Here is a 22,541-nt window from a genome sequence, read left to right as displayed (position 1 = left end):
GACAAATGAAACAAGATACGCAACACTACACTTGAAATCCTTCATTCTCGCCAATAAAAGCGATAAATATTTTCACTCGGTAACCCAGGCTCGAAGAAAGCGCGCTGTCAGAATAGCACAAAAGGGTAGGTTAAAAAGATATCAAAAGGGCGACAGACCACTTAACAATAAAACAAACAATACAAAAAAGGAAAAATTATATTAAGAAAAATGATAAAAAAGAGAAGTTCTTTTTCATATTTGCCACCAAAATTTCAAAAGCATAAGTGTTTTCGAAACACTTCATGCCCGACTCCCGTTTTGATAAACATACCCTCGAAATGCTTTTGTGAGAACACTCACATATAAAGGCCCGCGCAAGGTGGCCCTTTTTCATTTGCCCATCCAACCATTAAGAAGACCATAAAAACATTCTTCTTTTGATTCCTTCTCTATTACATTCGACCATCGATTCTGCAAATCGGATATATTGCAGGACTCAGATTGCATATATCAACAGCTCATAAGAATATTGGATATTTTAGAATACCTGTAAAATCATCACATCTATTTAGGTAAGTTTTAAAATTTGTATTGTGGAATAATGTATCTAAATTACCGTTTAAAAATAATTTAAGCCCCCCCCTTTTTTTTTAAACTAATGTAGCGTTCAAATTTAACAATACCGTATTCCATGAAATATCCCTAAAATATTCAATTTCCGTTTACACGAAAAATTTTCGAAAACATTTTATACTTTAAAAAATACGATTGAATAAATTTAAAATTTAACAAAATGCAATTTAAAGCTAATTCTAGTCTAAATTATTAAATTTATTAAAAGATGAAAATAATTAAACTTTTCTGGCAATTTTCTCCAACATTATGACGAATATCCAGTTTAAATTTTTTTAAAAAGATTTAAAAGCAACTAACTGTTATTTAGGAATTGTAATTCTTTTTTTAAAATGTTCCTGTTTCTTTTAAAGTCCATTCTTTGAAGTAATAAGCAAATTATAATAAAAGTTTTATGAAATATTGAACTTTTTTTCATAATTCATAATAAATTCAAGATTTTAATGAATAATTTTTTCGGAAAAGGAAAGGAAAACACAGTTTAATAAGTCCAAGAGAAAAGCATAATTTAAAATATTCTTTCCTTTCATTCTTCGAAGCAATCAGCAAATTCATAATAAAAGTTATGTGCATACAGAAGGATAAAAATTTTATGAAATATTGAAATGAATTTTTTTTTTTTTTTCATAATTCAAGCTTTTAATGAATTGTTTCGAAAAATGAAATAACACATTTTAGTAAGGCTAGTATAAAAGCACCATTTGGAAGACTCTTTCCTTTGTAAAATTGTATACATATAATTTCGTTAGAAGCCATTTTAGAAATGTATCGAATATTTGTTATTGCTGGTTGGAAATTACATTTATGACAAGTTTTAGCATTTAAAAAAAATGCTAACATTTTTTTATGTATGCATTTACAAAGGGAAAAGAGAAAATAAATGAATGAAAGATTTGTTTTAAATTACTTTTGAAATGTAAAACAAGAAGGAAAGAATTCTTATAGTTTTAAACTAAACAGAGATTAAAAATAAATGTACAGAAAAATCTTCTGCGTTATTATTAATCATTTTATACACCACACATTTAGCATTGGAAAGATTCTACATTTAAACACCTAAACTGGAAAGATTATAGAAATAATGAAAGTAGTTGTTTCGATGCCACGTTCCGAGTAATCAGTATTTTTTTTTCTCTAACTATAAACCTATGCAGCCATCAATAAAAATTATACTAGTGCAATATGGACTGTTGTACATCATTGAACCAGCAATATAAAATTTCTCGAACAGTTTTTTAATGAAATATCACGCTTTTTTATGTGTATTTGGAAAAATTATGTCAATTTATGGCATTCAAGTGATGGTTTCATCCTATATCACTCATATTTGAACCGGATGATCATTTGTTTCCAAGAGCAGATGATACAACAAAATCAGAAGTGCAGTAAGCGACAAATATCAGGAAAACTATTTGACGCAAATTTGGAAAATTCTCTTTACAACGTGATATTATTTCGGCGCAATTACGTCAAAGTTCGTCTTTTTCACAGATAGAAGATGTCGAGCAATATTATAAAGACAAAAAAAAAAAAAAAAAAAAATTAAGCAAGAAATAAAATTTTTGAAAATTCGCTAGTTTTTTAAAACAATATCAGATTCTTCATGTCTGTCAAATTCTTGAAAGATATAGAGAAACTAATTTATGCACTCCATTGTAAATAGTGTGATTTTTTTGTCATAAGATACTGAAGAAAAACTATTTATGAAAAAAAAAATCAAGAAGAAACTATTGATGAAGCATTGCTAACAACCGAACATGATGCGTGATATTTTCAGTCTTAGGTCTCAATGCGATCTTCGCGAGCTGAACAATGAACACTCCAGTCCATTAACCAGTTAAATATTTCGACCTCTTCGGAAAACCTCGACCTCTGCGTATCTAAATTGTGTTTCAATAATTTAGCATTAACGAGTGTACTTGTCAAACACAGAGTATGTGTCATATGAAATGATGTTGTAATGAAATGACTTATTTTTCTATTGCATTAATCACATTTATTTATTGACCTAAACGAACACATTTTTTGCATATGAACGAAAGAAACATAAAAAAATTAACTTATTATTTTAATTTGCTGAATGATATTGGTGGTATAGTATTGAGAAAAGTATGGGGAAAAAGGATCCTCATCCCGGTTTTTATTAGCATACACGCTACTTATTGAATCGTCTAAAGCAACTTATGGGTGTCTAATTGTTTCTAGGATGACTTATACAACAAAGCGATACATTTAAGAAAAACAATTCGTATTATATGCAGGATATTTTTCAATAATAATTATTAATAATCCTTTATTAATAATTATTTGTTCCTTTGATTTCGATTTGGCCTCAAAATATTTTTAACATCTTGAAATTGACGAGTATGAGTTTTTACAAAAAATGTAATTCAATCTGTCAATTGTCACTACTTATTTTTTCTGACGAATAAATGCATCATAATGCAAAATGTTGTACTTTTTCCATGACGAATAGGCTCGTCAGAAACTGTTAACTGGTCAATTTAAAATTACAAATATTCCATTAAACTAGGTTTTCACTCCTCTTATCGTAGCTTAATTACTTCATTTTAAACCTTTAATTACCAGAAATATGTTCAACAGGATGTAAAGGATTATATATTATGTTATTTGAACCGATAAATGCACTGAAAAAATGTCACGAAGTCTAAATTCTTATACATTACGAATGCTTTATTGGCTACATTTAGTAAAACATTCTTGACACACATTTTAAACAATTTCCAAGGCATATGATTAAAACTGACTGACATATGAAATTTCATATATCCTTATTTTAGATGAATTGAGGCAATTTCAATGGCGACCCCCAGAAAGATCGCTCTAATAAGAGGTAGCTCTTTCTTTATGCGACAATTAATTGCAAAAAAAAAAAAAATGATGAAATTCAATCAAATTCTACATTTCGTTCAGTTTTGAGCGCAAAAACTTAATGTACATAAACATTTAAAAGAAAAAGGCTTTAATTTAAAATATAACTAATATTTTATGCAATATGACTAAAGCTAGGGGATTGCAAAAAAAATTTTATCTTCCCCAAATTTTTGTGGCAATACACTGATGGATTCATATGATATAAAATATAATTCATTACATTCCAAACACCTATATCAAAAATTTTAGAAATAAACAACTAAGCAGCCTACATATCAATGCTCGCGCTTTTTTAATCCAATTAATAAAGCGCGATGTTTCAATTCGCACAGTATATTCTTTATAAGTTTAATTTCGTCATTATGATTCGTTGACAATATATTGAAGATCCGATTTTATCAAAGAAACGTTGCAGACGTGGTCCATGTGAATTCTATATGGATGAAACATCCTTCCGCTGGTGTGGAAGGAAAGGATGGTAGCATGTCAAGTGGTGTCTTCGTCATTGGACCAAGATTTAAAGTTATAAATTTTATCCATAAACAGCCTCCGATTCCCTATCCTACAATGCGGAACGTTATTCTATCCAAATAAACTTTATGTATGAATTAATTTTCAAAAAACAAAAAGAAAAAAAAATTGTGAAAATGTATAAACCAATATTCGTTGCAGATGCAGCCGTTTATATTTTTTCTACTAATCTATACTGCATATCCTGAAATTTTAAAAAGAAAAGAAAGCAGTGTATAGACTTCTATAAAACCATAGCGCTATCTAAAATTTTAATAAAAAATTTAACATGCTAAGCTGATTTTACTAAGCTAACAATTAACACGTTAAGCTTATTTTAAAGTTAACAATTAACACGTTAAGTTTAATTTAAAGCTAACAATTAACTCGTTAAGCTGAGTCTATTAAGTTAACATTTAACATGCTAAGCTGATTTACTAAGCTAACATTTAACACGCCTAGATGATATTGCATTCCTTTCCGTTTGTCCCGCGTTCTCCTCCGATATTCTCAAAGTTTAGATTCATCTTATACACAAAGTATTTACCGTGTTTTAATGAAACTCATTAAACTATTTTCATAAGCGCATTTAATAATTTATTAAAGGGTCGGTTTTTTTGTTTTATATTGTTTTTTATATTGTCAATCATCGGCGCCTGCCATAATCTGTAGAGAAAATTTAACGTCCATCACCAGTGACTGACGCGACTCAAACGGAGGTTCAGTGTGAATGATCGACGACTTACTTGGACCTTAACATGTTAAAATGACTCAAAACTGTAGTTCGGAACGTAATTATGTGTTAATTTTTTAGATTTCATTCGCATTTTCATTTTAGATTTCGATTAATTATCTTTACATTATCTTTTTTCTTTCAAAATTTTTTTTCAAATATAACGTGTATCAAATATAACGTTCAATATAAAACATATAATGCATAATGTGTTACGTAAAAATATATAAAATATTTCCACTGTGCGATTGTACAAGCAGAGTAGCTTCAGTAATGAAAAATATAAAATGTCTATTAAAAATCTATTAACATTTTTTAAAAAGTTGCATTATAATAGATTAATTAATATCACTACTAAGCTAATTTTTTAAAATAATAATGAGGAATCAAACTTCATGCAATAATATTGAGAAATTATTGAAGGAAAAGTTCGATTTCAATTCATTTTTAATTAAAAAATTTGTAAAATACCTTCTTAAAGCGCAACTTCTAGTCCAGAACCTACAGGTCAAATTTGTAGTTCTACAGTTCAACGCTCTGTCCTATTAAATATTGGTTTGAACGATTTTTACATCACGCAAGCCGAATCTCGCAGTTTTCAATTATATTCACAGTCCAGAACAGAGAAGTTAGCTATCGATAGCAAGCGCATTAACGTTTATCATGTCTGTAACGTCATTTAAATGAACTCCGTTACAAATACGGATAAAATTTGGTTACGGTCTTTAAATATGTAGATTCAAATTTTGGGCAAAATTTATTCAGAAAAAATCGGACTATTCAACGATTGGAATGTACGTTAACACGGTAAACTGCAAAAAGAAGAAAGATAGATGAATACAATTGGGTGCACAGATTAAGCATCCATAATGTAGGCACCTATCATCTAATTTTGAGGCAAATTCAACAAGGGGTTGAACATCTGCCGGTCTGTACTTACACTTTAGTTTAGTTATAGTAGCGACCCACTTTAAAGCAACACTATGGCTTTTTTGGGACAGACCTCGTAATTTTTAACCCTGGTCAGATGACGGTGACGACACCTGAGCTGGCACCCCCTCACACCACCGGAGGACGTTTATCCCCGATTTAGCATGGATTAACATTTGGATTTAACCCGCTTATACGACAGTTCTTTAGTGGAATCGGACTTAGAACCAGTAACCCTCCGGTCCCGAAGCCGAGACCCTACTACCAGGCCACCGCGGTCCGTATCTATTCTTTCAGAAGCATGTAAACATAAAAACGTAATGATTCAATATATGAAATCAATCAATCAGGTTGGTATCAATCGGTTGAAAAAAAAACATTTTTAAAACACAATTTCATTTTATTAGAAAATATACGAGAAAAATGTGAGGAAACCACTCCAGCTGATTTAAGCTAAATATGATGAGGCGATGATCGACCGATGCCATCCAATGGATGAATTCCTTTCCTATATATGTGATGATGGCAGAGGGCGAACAATATACGATGCCCTGTGTGCCATTTAGTTTCTCTATGCCATTGGCGAAATGAGTGATCCATTTATTGACCAGACATTCAGAAACCCCAGAGAGAATGCAAAATTTTGATTCGGAAAGTGGATTCTTCGTTTGAAGAATCCTCCAGATTTTTTTTATGTGTTTAGTTGTTATTTATAAATGATTTATAACTTTCAATTTTTAAAAATATTAGTTTACCCCGTACAGAATATGGTATCCTTTTACTATATATAGAATATGGTAGCAATTGAACTGTTTTCTTTTTTTTAAATATTCCCTCACCTATACCCATAAGCCTCATAGCTTTAGAACCATGTCTATACATATTATTCTTTATTTCTAACGATTACCTCATTATGAGCAATGTTGTTTACAAGAGGAAAGAAAAAGTAATTGTTAAAATATAGTTAATGCTCCAGCATCACTTCCTGTTTTGTTATCTAGCAGTGTACTTTTTCAATGTTTTAGAAACTTTTTTTGTCCGATTTTGTCCATTTCTGAAGCTTATAATCATCTCACCCCCCCCCCACACACACACACTTTTCCCTCAAGCTAGACTTTTAGAATTTCGGGCTGAAATTCAAAAAAATACAGTCACATTTTATTTTATTTTTTGTACATTTACTTAATATATTTTTTTTCCTCATTCTTTGAATGTAAAAATCGGAAGTTTGAAGTAGATATATAATTCTCCAAAAGCTTTTAAGGAGATTCTTGCCTTTTCCTCTCATTTTTGTATTCACACTCATAAACAAAGTCAGTTGGATGCCGCCGTTAAAAGGCGTCAACTTATGTTTGAAGGGCCTTGTATTCTCCTGTCACTTGCTGCTTGGGAAAGTCGTTATTAATTATTCTTTTAACAGGATGAAAAATTATGACAATTTCTCATTTCTGAAGAGATCATAGATAAACGTCAAAAATAAAATAAACTATCGAAGGGAATTCATTTGTAAGCTCTGTTTCATTAATATTTTTTTTTATTTCTTTATTTTTAACTATCTTTATTCCCCGAAATTTATTCAAATACGAAATCACACAAACTAATCAATAATAATTACAGAATAGTATTCGAAAGTCTCTTATATTAATTGCCATTGTCATCATAAATTCTGAGGAAAAGAATAGAAATATAAATCGTTTGTAATTAATTATTTCATTTATATACATATCCTTATCTCGACTGTAAACATTTACAATACAAAAATCACTTTCAATGATATAGTGCTTAATATAAAATAGCTAATTAAACTTCCAAATAAGTTTTTAAAAAGTTGCTTACATCATCAATAGACACCTTGCGAATATTGGTTGATTTCTACGAATTCGAATGCAGTAGACTCGAGAAGAACGCGAATTCGTTTAGCACAACGAGCGGCATGATGTTAAAAATTTTCACCAACTGTTTGAAAAATGGAAAGTGTTTGGATCTTCGTTATTGTGAAGCGAGAATTTGGAGACGATTTTCTTTTAGTGATGGCCTGCTCCTTGTTTAATAGGAAGATAGGTGCACGAGAAGATGAGGAGGAAGGTCAGTGATTGACCGCTTTGTGACCAATTACCTCGAAGAGAATGTCAGTTTGGTGAATCGATCAGTGTTGTGGACGAGCTATGCTCAAGATAGCAGTCGGCCACAACAAATTATCTCAATACTGCTTCGTTCAGTGGTGACAGGGAGGTTGGATTCCATGCTGGCAGGGTGGTTGGTTCAGGAGTGCAGGTGGTTCAGTGGTGGCACAAAAAGAAGAACAACGAACGGAACTGGACTACTTCGCATACAGAATGATGAAAATTCTCGTATTATTCACGACAGATTTGTTATCATTTCTTAAAATTTATCATTTATTAACATTTTCAAAAATTTTTATTTTCTGTTTAGAAACGCTCATGTATACATTTGCTTGTTGTTCATAAGAGAAGAATACAGCTGTCAATTTGAAAAGTTTGAAAGGTATTCAAATATCACGATCAAAACAACGCAGCATGATAATACGTTTGATTTGATCATTTTTATTTTTAAATTTATCATAAGCTATCACGAAAGTGTGTTTAATATCTTCACAACGGAACATGTATAAATGTAGTAACTAAAATAAAGATATTTATTGTAGAAAAAGACACTTAAAAATGATTTAAAAAAATATTGAAATTACAGAAATAACAGAGCAATCGTATGTAAATAAAAGTATTATCTTTGTAAAGTTAATTTTTTTTTCTTTGTAGTGGTGTAAAATGGATGATTGTGTAGTAATATGCAGAAAATTTTTTTAAAAAAAATCAACTACAGTAAATTATATAATGCTAATGGAAATACGGAACTAGTCTATAGAAATATGGTAAAACGTTGAACTATAGAAGAAAAATGCAGCACAGAAATGTGACATTATTTACAAAATAAATGAGGAGGGAAAAAAATCTTGACATTCTATCCAACCAATATAAGCATTGATACTTCTTAATCGAAAGGCTGTTCATTAGAATATGCAGAGCGAAATAAGAGAGTCTAATTTGGTTTAGTTACATTAACGTGCTGTTTGAAAGCAACACTACGGTTATTTTGGGACGGACCTAGTCATTTTGAACTGCGGTCAGATGACGAGGGCGGCACCTCAGCTGGCATCCCCTCTCCAAACTTCCACACCAAATCAAGGGTGAACAACACCACAATAGGAGTTTCACTACTGCTTTTATTTTTTAATAATAGATATTACTTTTTATGCTGTAAATTGATTCAAATGAATTCACGTTTTTCAGCTGATCAAATTTGATGTATTTTTAATTCATTTAATTAATTAATTTCATTTTTTAAATTTAAAAAATCATTCCTTATTAATCATTTACAGCCTAAAAAGTTAATATTCTAGCCAAATAAGATAATCAATAAAGACGGTTAGAATAATATAAAGGGTTTATTGCTTTCTGTTCGTTCTTATGTGTTTCCTGGAAAATAAAGTACATTTTTATTTCTCCTTTTTAGATTCATCTAGCATCCGGCATCATGTTCAAGGTCTCCGCACTTATCATTATCTTCCTCTTTTCGTCGAATCTCCTATCCGTGGACTGTACGACAACCGAAAGCTACGAAGACAGCGTAGAAACTACAACAAGTGGCACCGTCTTCGTCCACCGGCGGATCTCTCCTGGGTCTCCTATGGGAAGTGGAGGGCGTTACTCCCTCATCAACAGCCGCTTCAACCGACGACCAAAGAAGAAGAATCTGGACCCTCACCAATTGCTGGAGATTTTGGGGAACTACTACAGTCCGGAATGGATGTCCATCGACGAACCTCCGGCACTGGCCAACAAGGATCCGGATCGCGGGGCCACCTACGTTGTCCGGCATGATAACTGGCAACACGCGGACCTCATCAAGCAACTCCAAGCCTCCAATTTGAGTGTAGAATTGGCCCAAATGGGAGGATCAAAAGTTCTTGAGGAACCAATGTTTGTGAAGACTGTAGAGGCCTGGCTTTTGAAGAGAGCTTCGTGCCCTGTCAGGTATTGAAATGTCATTTATAAAGTACTTTAATTAGAAGAAATTATATACGTTTTAATCTGTGCTACTTTACATTTTATACTTTGCGTTATATCAAAACAACAAGAGTGATTTTCTTTTTATCTTTAACTCTGACATAAAAAATTCTGACTCTTAGGAAACACAAGGCAAAATGGAATTCTGTTGCAAGAATATTTCACCTTTGGAGTGTTTATGTACAAAGAATATTTATAAATCTGAATTATAATTTTTATTTATAAATATTCTACCATTCAAGATACATATATATGCAATGACACATCTTAATCTAATTTAAATCCTAATTAATTAGCTATTTTTTTATTTTAAATTATTCTCTATTATTTAATTATGAAATTCTCTTCTTTCCCAATTCAAGTCCCACTTTTTTATTTAATTATTCCTAACATAAATTGATGACTCGGTAAAAATATTCTCACATTGTAGGGGAAGGGGTAAAATGTTCTTTACATCCATGGGACAGAACGCCGTCTCATACCCCGTATCCATAACCATTCTGTCACTGAACGGTTTGATCGGCATGTTACGGGAATTTTATTCAATACCAAAATATTTACAGTAGGAAGAGCAAAAATAACTATGTATAGAATTTAAAAACATAAGAAATGATAATAATAAGAAACCGTTTACAAAGATTTTCTACTTTCAAAAATTATTTGGAATAATATTACACAGAAAGATTATGTATGAAAACAACACATGAATTCTGTGTTCACTTTGTTATCCTGACAAATTATATGAGGAGGCAATTATAAAAAACACACAATTTGATTAATAGTAAAACAGAAAATCTCTGTTTGAAAAACATTTATGAATACAAATGTATGTGAAAAAACTGTGGTGCTTTCCTCCCCCCCCCCACTTAATCCTTGTTAAGTATGAACTTGATGTTGAAAGCTAGGGAGGCAAAAAAAGATCTCTATCTTCACTGATAAATTTATTTATCCTATGGGCTTTTTGCCTTAAGAGTAAGTTGCAGGCGACTCTTTTCAGCCCTTCTTGTTCATGGCTTGGTAATGATTCTTTTCATATGCCAAGAGATAGTGCATGATTTCCAAAAATATCCAAGATTCTCTTTAATGAATCGATATATGTCAAAGAAATCCCTATGAAATCTCAGTAAAAACGCTGAAGGAAAGATTTCTCAGACTTTCCTCTTGTGTTTCGGTGAGAACAGACGTGTTCCACCGTTATTTCCCGTGCATCAATTATGTCCTCTCGTGTAAAAATAAATTGAAGTTAAATTATCAGTTTATATTCTTATCACCTCTCATATGATATTAGCTTCAAGAATTGGGATTCAAATTGATCTTACGCATCGTGTGAATGCGTTTCAAACAGTTGTTTAATACTTTAGGTTACTCGGCAGGTTTGTTGTTGATACGATGTTCCGCTTACCATTGTATCTACATACGTTATTTAATGACATTAAAGCAACCGCTGCTCTAAATTTTTCATTAAACTTGTGATGCATCTATTGCATCCCTCTAAAAACATTTACAGCCATTGCCTTTTGCATTAAAGATACCATTTTCTAATGCAGATATGCTTCTTATGTTAATACCAGTGTTTTCTGAAAATAAATGGAATGTAATCTACCAAAAAATCAACAAGGTCCAGGAAAGAGTTTGGCGAAAAGTAAACCCTGTACGATAATTTTAATATTCGTCATTCAGTGAATGTTCGTAATTCACACGGCCATCATTGTAGTACAAATATTGAGCACAATTAGGACAGCGCGAGACATTAATAATGCTAGGAAACCACGAGGACAAAACAAATGAAATAAGGATCACCTGATATTCTATAAAAACATCAGTTCTATCTTTATGAATGTCCTAGTATCACTTTGAATGCTTCTATGAATAAGTTTTCTTCCAAGTTGAAGTGACGTTAATTGTGATCTTCCGTCTAAAACTGACTAAAACTTAAACGTCCATCCAGGGGCGCTGTTCAAGTTTAGTTTAGATATATTAATGTCCTGTTTTAAAGCAATACTAGGGCTATTTTGAAATGGACATCGTGGTTTAGAACAGCGATCAGATGTCGAAGACGACACCCGAGTTGGCATTCCCTTCTCCAAACTTCCGCACCACACCAGCGGGAAGACGCGTGTTGTTCAGAAGTAGACATGACAGTTGGACGAATACCAGAAAGTAGATAAATAAAAAAAAAGGGAATTTAAATGCAATGAAAAAGTAAATTATTTTTGAAACGAAGAAGAGGTTGAAGAAAATTAGTAATACATTCGCTATCTTATACTTGCCTTTGTACTCTCTTATACAGACTGATTCATTCACATTGGTTTCATTGGAATGACGACGAGAGGTAGGGGGGGGGGGTTACTATTGAAAAGTATAAGTTTTCAGAAATTAACACTTTTTGGGATTTAATACTATATCTAAATAAGAATTTATTCTACTCGATGTGTAGTTGTTATATAATCTTCATATCTCGTTCTCATGTATCTTTGAATGTCATTTATTAAATATATTTCTTTTCAAAAGGTTCTTAAAAGGATATTTGAAATATTTATAGTTTAATATATATGCATAAAAAATTATTCATTTTAAATGAGTTATTCTCAAGAATTCTTAATAGAATCCACCGTTTCTTTTTTACATTATCAAATTCATACAGATTTGATTAAATTTTTTAAGCTAAAAGTTAAACTAAATGTTGCAATTTTTTTAATAGGTATGTTTGGGAAGACATTGGAAACTTGTTTTGGCCTCGATACATCAGACGTGGAGAATGTGCCAGTGTACCAGGTACCTGTTCCTGGCCTCCAGGCATGCACTGTGTACCGTCTGGAACCACCACTTTGCATGTTCTTCGCTGGCAGTGCAAGGTACCCAAAGGAAAGGGTCGTCGAAAAGCCTTCAAGCATTCCAAAGACCAGAAGAGCAAAGAGTGGCCGCGCAAGATCAACGAAGGCGAGCAACCAGCCAACCTCAAATGCAGTTGGATCCGCGTCCCTTACCCAATCACAAATGACTGCCTTTGCACCTGCTAAGGCTCTCATCATACGAAGCCCTTTTTTATATTGAATGTCGATGAAGGTCAAATTCCAAATATTTATTCGCTGTATCAAAATGGAGCATGGTTGAAAATACTTAACAACCATGCGATTTCAGGAAACCAATTCCAATTGAATAACTAAAGAAAAGAAATGGCACATGGGCCTTATTTACAAGCAAACTAATACAAAGTTTTTCAAAGATAGTACACGAATGAGATTCTTGGAAAGGAGGTGCGGAATAGTGGATTTTTAAAATGGGATCAGTGTACTTTGGTTTCTATTTATTGATGTACAAAATATCGAAATTTTATGAAAATTAAAACATTTCAATTTCGGTACAAACCGAAAAAAAATCATAAAACAAGTGAATATATGTAAGTTTGTAGAAATTTGGACAACACTCATGTGCTTTTACTCGAATAATGTCAACATAAATTGTAAATGAAATGAAAAAAAAAGATACATTTTTATATTAATTTGTTGTAAGTTACACTATTAAAAATTTTCAGCTGATATTGATTGTATGCTTTATGTAAAACTGTTAACATTCACTTTCTCATTATTTTGGTTTTTTTATTTGTCCTATAAAAGAAAGATTATTTGATGGAATTTTTAAATGATTTCTAAAGTTTTTATTTATCTTTGTGTAAATGGACAATTTCTTTTAATTAACAACGAGTTTTATAACAGTCAAAAATGAAAGAATCACTACTTAGTAGCACTAAATACTTTATTTTTATCTAAGATTCTTTATAAACATCTTTTCTAGGAAACAAAACAAGTTCAATAAATCGAAATATTAATTTAATTCCTTTTTAAAAGCCTTATATTGCTAATGAAATAATAATTAAATAATAATTTTGAAAAAAATGTGCAACTCATTCCCTAAAGAATCCCGTTGAAACATAGATTTGTTTAAAATCTTACCTATGAAAAACCGCAGAGAAAAAATATATTTTCTGAATCTTGATTCGCAACCTATATGTTGCTGTGTACTTCAAAAGTACAAAGTTAATATGTAAAGGGCAGGATCCTATAGCAAAGTTTTCACCAATGCTGGCCATATGGTGGAAAAAATGTATGAATTTTTTTACTGCGATTATATTTATCTTTTTGAAAAAAAAAATGATTGCAATAAAATTTTGCAAAGAATGAACATCTTTTGTGACTTATTTTGTTGACAAATATTTTCTGACCCCAAAAATTTCTATACTTTTTTTATGGATTTTTTTTATTTTGCTTTGCATTTGGATCAGGTACTTGCAACCTACTTTAAGAGAAGATTTAAAAACTTGCTTCGGCAAAATCAATATAACTTATTATAAATCTGAAAAGAGACTAGGAAAATGTTACAAAAATTCATTAATGCTACGAATTCTTTAAAACAATGAATGAAGTTATGACTGCGTTTATAAAAGTTCCTATAATCTGTTCCTAACTGGTACGATTATTAATTATATTATTTTAAATTAAAATGCATTTTTTAAAAAAAATCTATGACTCTCCAGATAAAATCTGTAGTTCCGGACACAATAAACCAACCACTGATTTAGGCTAGTATCTATCTATAATATCACTCACAAATTATTTATGATACAGATGCAGATGTATTATTTAAAAATAAACTTGAAGAAATGTTATTTATAAATCCACAAGATTCTTATTTAAGAAATTTATTTATTTTACCACACACTTTAAATTTTTAACCGCTATCTTTTCAAAATTCTTTGTTATTGTCAGTACACGTTTGGAAATGAAATAGGTAATACAGGGTGGCCATAAAATAACTTTCTTTGTCGGTATCTGTAGCTGAAACGAATGAACAAAAAGAAACCACATTTCATATGCAGACTGCGGTAAGCATGAGGAGATAAATTCCGCAAAATAAATAAAAATAAAAAAATAAATAAAGTTGCCGACAGGGGAAATACTGGCGCTATGGGAGTACAGTTATGAATGAATTCATAAAAATTAAAGAAAATAATCTTTCGTTCATCAATATTAAGGTCCCTTTAAAGCCGTGCAACATTTTCAATATTCTGACCTTCCTGTGTACAGCATGTTGCACACGGTGTATGATGTTCTCCACTGCTGCTTGTAAACTGTCAGTTTCGATGTTCATATCGATCCATCTTATGTGCTGCGCATAAGATATGCAGGTTTGCTTAAAAGCATCGTAGGGTTACCTTTTCGTATCTGTGTAAGCATTTATCATAGAAAAATAAAATCAATTTGAAATAATTTTCTTAAGAATTAGGCCTACGGTTTCCATTAATGTTTTGTTTATGTTTCCTGCATTTAAGTTAGACCTTACAGAGTTTATGTTAAAGTTTGAACAATTTGTGTCCTTTAATTACTTTTTCTCTTATAAATTCTTGAAACTTGCAGTGCAGTGTATAAACAAATATAAACTACCAGTACATAGCCTCCTATTTCAACTTGTCACGTTACCGCCAGCTGCTTCTATGATTCATCGGGCCGTGGCCGCGTTCAGCTTGAGATAAATGGAGGGTTTTGTACTCAATAAGAAGTGAGAAAATACGTATTATAACAGTGGCTTTCGGTATAAAAACTATCTTCTGGTGTTGGTGATCAAAGAAATGAATTTATAGAACTCCAGCCTATCCAGCCAATCCTTCCTCCACATTAGGTTGGATACTCGGGAGTGTACTATATTATGTATGACGTATTTCAAACTCTGGAATTTCGAACCCCAAACCAGCTTACATGTCGTTTTAAATGTTCTTGTTCAGTGTATTATTGCAGAATTCAGAAATTAATGTATACTTGATATTTCTATTAACAAAAGCATATAAAATAAATATAATATGCATTTGCTACATATCACCAAAACCGTAAGCTTTGTCGTCCCAAACAGCAACAGTTTAAATTTTCGCAAATTGAACGACTGCGTCAAAACAGTCTCTTTATTACCTAAATTGTATCACAGGGACAAACATTTGTTTTATTGCACATGTGTACTCTCCTCGTCATTTGATGACTGAAATGAAAATGGTTTAAATATAACAAGAAAGCGAACATTTATTGTATTACTTTTTTGAAGATTTGAAAAATTAAATCCCAAACCCACTTATGTGTTACCTTGAATGTTATATGCTTTCCTATGCAATGTATTACTGAAGAATTAAGAAATGAATGCTCTCATGATATTTCTATTTTTATTAATATACACATGCAAAACTCTTTCAATAGTCATTCGCTACATAACTCCAGCCAGTCGGAGTTGTCTCCCCAAAACATTCTCGCATCCTCTCTGACAAAGGGGGATTTTTGCTTTAGATGAGGTTTCTAGAACCGATTGAAACCAAAATTTGATGCAAAAGGAGAGTTGTAGTCACAAAATCTTGTACCAAATTTGATATACTTAAATCATTGCTTTTTTGAATGATTGCATTTGCGTGGCCCTGAAAATGCAGACCGAAAGATTGTCGGCCTTAAATTGCTTTGGCTTAAAATTTGGCTTAAAATTTGTCAAGTGTCTACACTATAGTTAAATCCGTCTGCCGAAGTGTATGCCTTTAATCTCTTTCCATTGAATAGTTATCGTGTGTTAATTTATAATTGAAAAGATAGATAGACAAACTTTCTGGGAAATAGATTTTGTTCAAAATGTGGTGTGAAGATCATATACTAACCAGTTAACTGCTTCTGATGAGGAAACGCGTCATGGGAAAGAGTACAACATTTTGCGTTATATCGAGTTTATTCGTCGAGAGTAATAAGTAGTGACAACTTAAAGTTTGAATTACAATTTTAGTAACAACTCAAACATAATCGTAAATTTTAAGATGTTTAAAATATTTCGAGGCCAAGTCAAAATCAAAGGAATAAATAAAAGATCATTAATAATTATTATAAAAAATCCACCCTATAATATGAATTGTTTTTCATAAGTGTTGTGTTAGTTAGTCAGAAGTCATCAGGCAACCACCCATTGTTTTAGACCATTCAATAAGTGGCACGCCTGGTAATAAAAACAGGGCTGAGGATCCTTTTGTTCCATGCTTTGCTCAATACCATTCTTTAACAGCAAATTAAAATAATAAACTTTTTTTTTATGTTTCTTAACGTTCATATGCAAAAAATGCATGTTAGTTTAAGTAAATAAATAAATGTGATTACTGAAATAAAAAATAGAAGTTATTTCATTACAACACCATTTCATGTTACACTTACTGTGTGTTTGACAAATACACTCGTCATCGCTCCATTTAGATATGTATTTTCCGAAAAGGTCGAAACAGTTAACTCATTAACCCTTTCAATAACAGTTTTTTCTTTTTCAAAATTAAGATAATATAGGGTTTTGATGGATCAAATAAAGTATAAATAGCTATATTCTGCTAAAATAAAAACAAAAACTAACTATAGGTGAAATGTTGGAGGTGGGACATATTTGTCTCAGTGATCTCTTTAAATGGGGAACATGCGTCCCGTTGAGGTTTGAGGTGAACATATAAAATACAGTGGGTATGGGAAAAAATCGCGCTATTATGTGAATGTAATCACAGAAAACCATTGAGACATGCACTTCAATGAATTCTCTACTTACTTACCCCTTTGGATTATTTAAAAATATAAGCGGGACATATATGTCTCGGTGGGGCCCAAAGGGTTACATTTCATCGGTCTAGCTGAAAAAGTTTTTGAGTCATTTTTGTCGCAGATGGAGAGACAGACATTTTCCAAAAATGTGTTTTTCGAGCTCAGGGAGGTTTAAAACGTGGTAATCCATCAAAATTCCGAGTTCGGATTTTTTTTTAATGGTTCCAATATAGTGTGGTTATAATTAAAGTTCCACTTTGAAATAGTCATAAAAGGAAAGCATATTGGACCAGATGTTATCAAACTTGGTAATAATTTAAAGCAGGTCATGAACATTTCTTTTCTGCAAAAAAAGTTCAAAAACTCACCACCAGGGGCGAAATGGTGCTATATGCAATATTGCTAAGCATAATAAGACATGAAGACATCCATTTAAAATGCGTTTAATCGTTTTGAAACGTGTTACAAAGTATGTTCAATGTGACGTCATCCATCTTCTGAAAGCAAGTTAAATCGTATTACTGCATTCTCAACAGTAGCTCTTAACGTATCAGGAGGAATGTTACGTGTATCGCATCTTTCAATTCCGCCAAATCGTTTAGATTATCACCATAAACAGTGCTTTTGAGATAACACACATTGAAAATGCTATGTAACACGTTTCAGAAACGATCAAATACATATGAAACCGGTGTCTTTATGTCGTATTTTGCTTAACAATATTGTATACAGCGCCAGTTTTCCTCCGGTGGTCCGTTTTCGAACTTTTTTTGGCAGAAAGGAAATTTCCATGACCTCTTTTAAACTATCACCAAGTTTGAAAACATTTGGTCCAGTAGATCCCCTTTTATGACCATTTCAAAGAGGAACTTTAATTATATCCACCCTGTATATTAAACTGCCTCTTTGTTACCTAAATTGCATCACTGTGACAAAACCTCGTATTCATTGCGCACCCTTCCGTTCCCAACTCTTGCCTTCTCAATTCACACTCTTTTCAATCCGTATCTAACTGCCAAAAGTCGTTACTGGAAGTGTCCAAACAAGCGATTCATCTCGCCTCATCATCACTATTGGCAGTTCTCGAGAGGCCCGGCCCACGGTGGAAGAGGAAATGGTACGAAAGGGCGGATGTTTGCATGGCATTAGAGGACGCAGGCGCTGCGGAGCTTGCTCCCAACTGTGCAAACACAACCTTCGACTCTGGAAAGCGTGAAAACCCCGACGACGATACATATTTCTCACAGCCCTCTTAAGCATGGAAAAACTGTTTTCTGCTGTGAATGAAATAGTTTCCTTTTTGTTTTAAGAATTTTGCGCAGGATGATTGGAATTAAAGCATTACTGTTCGGAGCAAGGAAGTGAGTGAGAGAGAGAGAGAGAGAAAAAAATAGTCACACATCTTGGAGTACGTTTTAGAATATGGAAGAAACTAAAGCGACAATATTTTTCAGAACTTCGATTTAGGTGGCTCAAGCACGCGATAGTGTAAACCGGAGTACTGAGAGTAAATTTTATAGAAAAAAAAGTCTAAAGATCATCATTAATATTATTTTCTTTCTTTTTTTTTCAATAACCAACCGGAATCAGTTATATATATGCAGAAAAAGATGTGTAACAGTATAATTATATTCAAATTATATTTTGTTTTGAAAATATTTGATATTTTCAAAACTGTTTCAAATGGGTATCATTATAAAATGACTATAAAATCTGTTCAACAAAAAACAAAAAAACCGAGTCAGTAACAGATCATTACTACAAATAAATTACATGTTTATGTAAGGTATTTCATCATAATATAAAAAACAAACCAAAAATATAATGCTTCAAATATGACAATTTTGTTCCGTCCAACTTGCAGACAAATTTCAAATTTATTCGTTTGCTGTAAAGAAACGGAGCACAGAATGCGTCATTTCTGCTACATAAAATATGAACTGATAGACATAGAAAGAAATTGTTAGGCGTACCAAATATATTTTTGGTGCCAAGTAGTGTACCTCAAAATCCCCAAGTGGGGACAGTGGCAGTTAAAGGATTAAAGTGAGAAAATTATCATTATACATGTTTTTCCGCGTCAGTGTGCCATTCGACTATTAACCGAAGTCAGTGCGAAGATTTCAATACGGTTTCGTTGCCAAGATCGCTCAACATTTGTCAATTGTTGAAATATTCGCCACATGTTCACTCTCTTGGATAATAGCAGAAGTGAAAGTTTCTATCTGCTGGAGAAGCCTTTTTTTTTTTTTTTTTTTTTTTGAAAGATTGCATTTGAAACGTTTGAGAATTGCCAAATTTTGCAATTTATATTAATATTAATTTATATTAATTAAAAATTAATTTGCAATTTATATTAATTTAAAATTACTTTCTCAAATTATTTAGCCCAACAAATGAAGAAGATTTTGCATACATTGTGAGTAAAGCCATCGATGAAAATGAATTCAATCATTTCAGTTTTCCTCAATCAATAACAGAGTCATAAATTTTAAGTTGAATCGTCTGAACCAAGAACTTATGGGATCTAAAACGATACTTTATGTGAAGAAACTAAATCTTCACTTACATCACTTTAGTTTGAATTTGTTGCGGAAGTCAAAATTTACAGTCAGCATTTTAGATAAGACTAACTTTAGAAGCCGGTAAAGATCATAAATTTTCCATTTGCTTTTCTAAACAATCTTGCGATCTGGTTAATGATAATATATCAAAAATCCTATCAGATAAACTCTTGTAACACCTAAATCATTTCCACTTTCTTAGCATTCAATTTCAAGATCATACTATTTTTCATAATATCTCCTTTTGTTTAAACAGCTTGGGGAATTCATTTCCTTACCATATTAGTCACAAAAGAATATCCAATATAATTAAATATTTCAAAGGGTAAAAAGAACCCAGGTATACAAGAAGACTAAAAAAAGTCCTGCCCACAAGCCGGATTAGTTTTAGTTTTAGTTATATTAATGCCCCGTTTGAAAGCAACACTAGGGATATTTTCGGATGGCCCTCGTCATTTTGAACCACCGCCAGATGACGAGGATGACGCCTGAGCTGTCACCCCCTCTCCAAACTTCCGCACCACACCAGCCGTGGGAGTATTTGGCCTGGACGGATTAAACGTGCACCAGACCCGCGTACCGACGGCTCTTCGGTGGAATCGGGTCTAGAAGCCGAGACCTTACCACCAGGCCACAACGGCCCCTCACAAGCTGGAAGGTGATGATATATTTCTTTTTTCGAAGATACAAGGAAAAGACATTTCAATCTCCCTCCCCATTCCACAAATTACTTCTCTTTTTCGCAGGGTTGAAGCAATGAAGGTGTTTGTTTATTGTTTGTTTAGTAAGGAGTTAATGGCGCAAGAGTCAGGTTTAGCTAAACTTCGCCAATCAAATAGTAAAACAGCAAATGAAGGTGAAAGAGGGTGGAATAGAATGCTACTGACATGAGATTAGGTTAGTTGCATTAACGATTTGTTGCTCTATGGACAGACCTCTTCATTTTGAATCGTGGTCAGATGACGAGGATGACACTTGAGCTGGCAACTCTCTTTCCAAACGTCTGATTCAAGCCAGAGTTATAAAATTTGGTCCTGACAGATTTAACGTGCACCAGACCAGCCTATACGGCAGCTCCTTGGTGGAATCAAGTATCGAATTTGGAACCTTTCTTTCCGAAAGTCGAGACCTTACCAACGGGCCACAGCGGTCCTTATGCAACTGATGATACTTTTCCAATAAAGTGCCACACGTATAACAGTAAGAAGTACATACATGTTCATTAAGATGATGCAATAATTCTCTAATTTTTGTGTTATATATTTTCAATAGTAAGACTCAGTTCCCTCCGCCATTTCCACCCCCTTTTAGCTGGATATCCCATCTAGATCAAATTCGATTAGAACCATTTTCCCCCCACCGTATCACTCTCCGACTTAAATCCAGTCAAAATTACTTTCGTTATCATGTTCAAAAGAAAAAAAACGTGGATAAATAATCACACGCATATCATCTCTCTATATAAAGAGCTTACGTGCGTGGCACAGAAATCGTTTCTATTACTTAACCATTTAAAGATAATTGTTAAATATAAACAAACACCTTAAAAACATTTCATATTGTTCTATGAAACGTTTATGCGGCTGCACGTAATTGAGCGGTCTGCTTATTTAATTAACAGAGAGCTATGAACAGTAAGCTATTACGATCAATGCTTGGAAGAAAGCTCACCGAACCCTCCATTTGATGAGAGGAAAGAATGTCAAAGAAACCAAGATGATATAAACAAAATGTTTGATTCAGCTTAAAAATATGTTTAACACGTTCATTGTCACTTGACTCAATATGGCTTCACACCTGTTATCTAAATGTACCGAATCATCTAAATCGATGATTGTCTATATTACTTAATCATATCTATATTAGTTAAGTGGCATTCATTATGTAGATGGATTAGAAAGACGATGAATTGTATAATATATATCTTTTAAAATCTATATGTAATTATATATCTTTTAAAATATTATCTCACAAAAATGATTCTTACATTATTTTAAAACTCAAAATATTACCCTTTTAAATATCAGTTAATCCTATTCCATTTCTTCCTTCGTTTTTAATTACTTTTTAACAGTTGTAGAGGGACGGGACTCTTTATAACTTCATTATGAGGTAAATAAAAATAATAGACGAGTTTCAAGAACAGTTATTTAATTATTTTCCAAGTTTCACATTTCACAAGAGAAAACAAACGCAAACACGAAAATATACGACACTCACCTAGAATACCATTTAATAATAACATCCCAAGAACGATCGTGGGAAATATACTCTAATGTTAATAAGGTAACGCCATCTGTTGTATCAAAAGAGAAGGTAGTAGAGTTATGTAACCGCTACAAATTTTATTTGATACGAAATGTGGAACATAGTTATGATGAAATTTAAACTCTCCCTTCAAAACCTTCTCTCGCGGGCTTTGAGCAGTGTTAAAATAAAGATAAAAATTGCTTTATTCAAAAATTAACTCAACTCCAGTAGGATTTTCATTTTCCTCTTTGTTTTCTAGAAATTTGCATTCGCAATTATTTGTAATAGGCTTATTCAATCAAACTCACATTTTGTAAACAACTCAGAGTGAAATTTTTAAAAAAGCGTTCCATATTAATAATTTAAC

At 32.3% G+C, this 22,541-nt stretch overlaps 1 protein-coding gene across 1 annotated transcript; it reads left to right on the top strand.

Annotated features, from left to right (window-relative positions):
- The first annotated feature begins 317 nt into the window (after positions 1–317).
- Positions 318–13,950, top strand: LOC129976063 (noggin-3-like). The gene is made up of 3 exons (XM_056089424.1): positions 318–554; positions 9,215–9,735; positions 12,470–13,950. Exons 2-3 carry the CDS (start codon positions 9,236–9,238, stop codon positions 12,786–12,788), a joined length of 819 nt encoding a protein of 272 aa, XP_055945399.1. The 5' UTR covers positions 318–554; positions 9,215–9,235; the 3' UTR covers positions 12,789–13,950.
- Positions 13,951–22,541: the final 8,591 nt, after the last annotated feature.

This window comes from Argiope bruennichi, chromosome 7, assembly GCF_947563725.1.
Source record: "Argiope bruennichi chromosome 7, qqArgBrue1.1, whole genome shotgun sequence".
Classification (NCBI taxonomy): Eukaryota; Metazoa; Arthropoda; class Arachnida; order Araneae; family Araneidae; genus Argiope; species Argiope bruennichi.
This window is presented reverse-complemented; position numbering and strand designations above follow the sequence as displayed.

What these genes read in the sequence shown, in the direction of transcription:
- LOC129976063 (XM_056089424.1), top strand. Translation starts at nt 9,236, where the DNA reads ATGTTCAAGGTCTCCGCACTTATCATTATCTTCCTCTTTTCGTCGAAT. An exon ending in AGAGCTTCGTGCCCTGTCAG is followed by an intron (nt 9,736 to 12,469) that starts GTATTGAAATGT and finishes TTTTTTTAATAG; the next exon opens with GTATGTTTGGGAAGACATTG.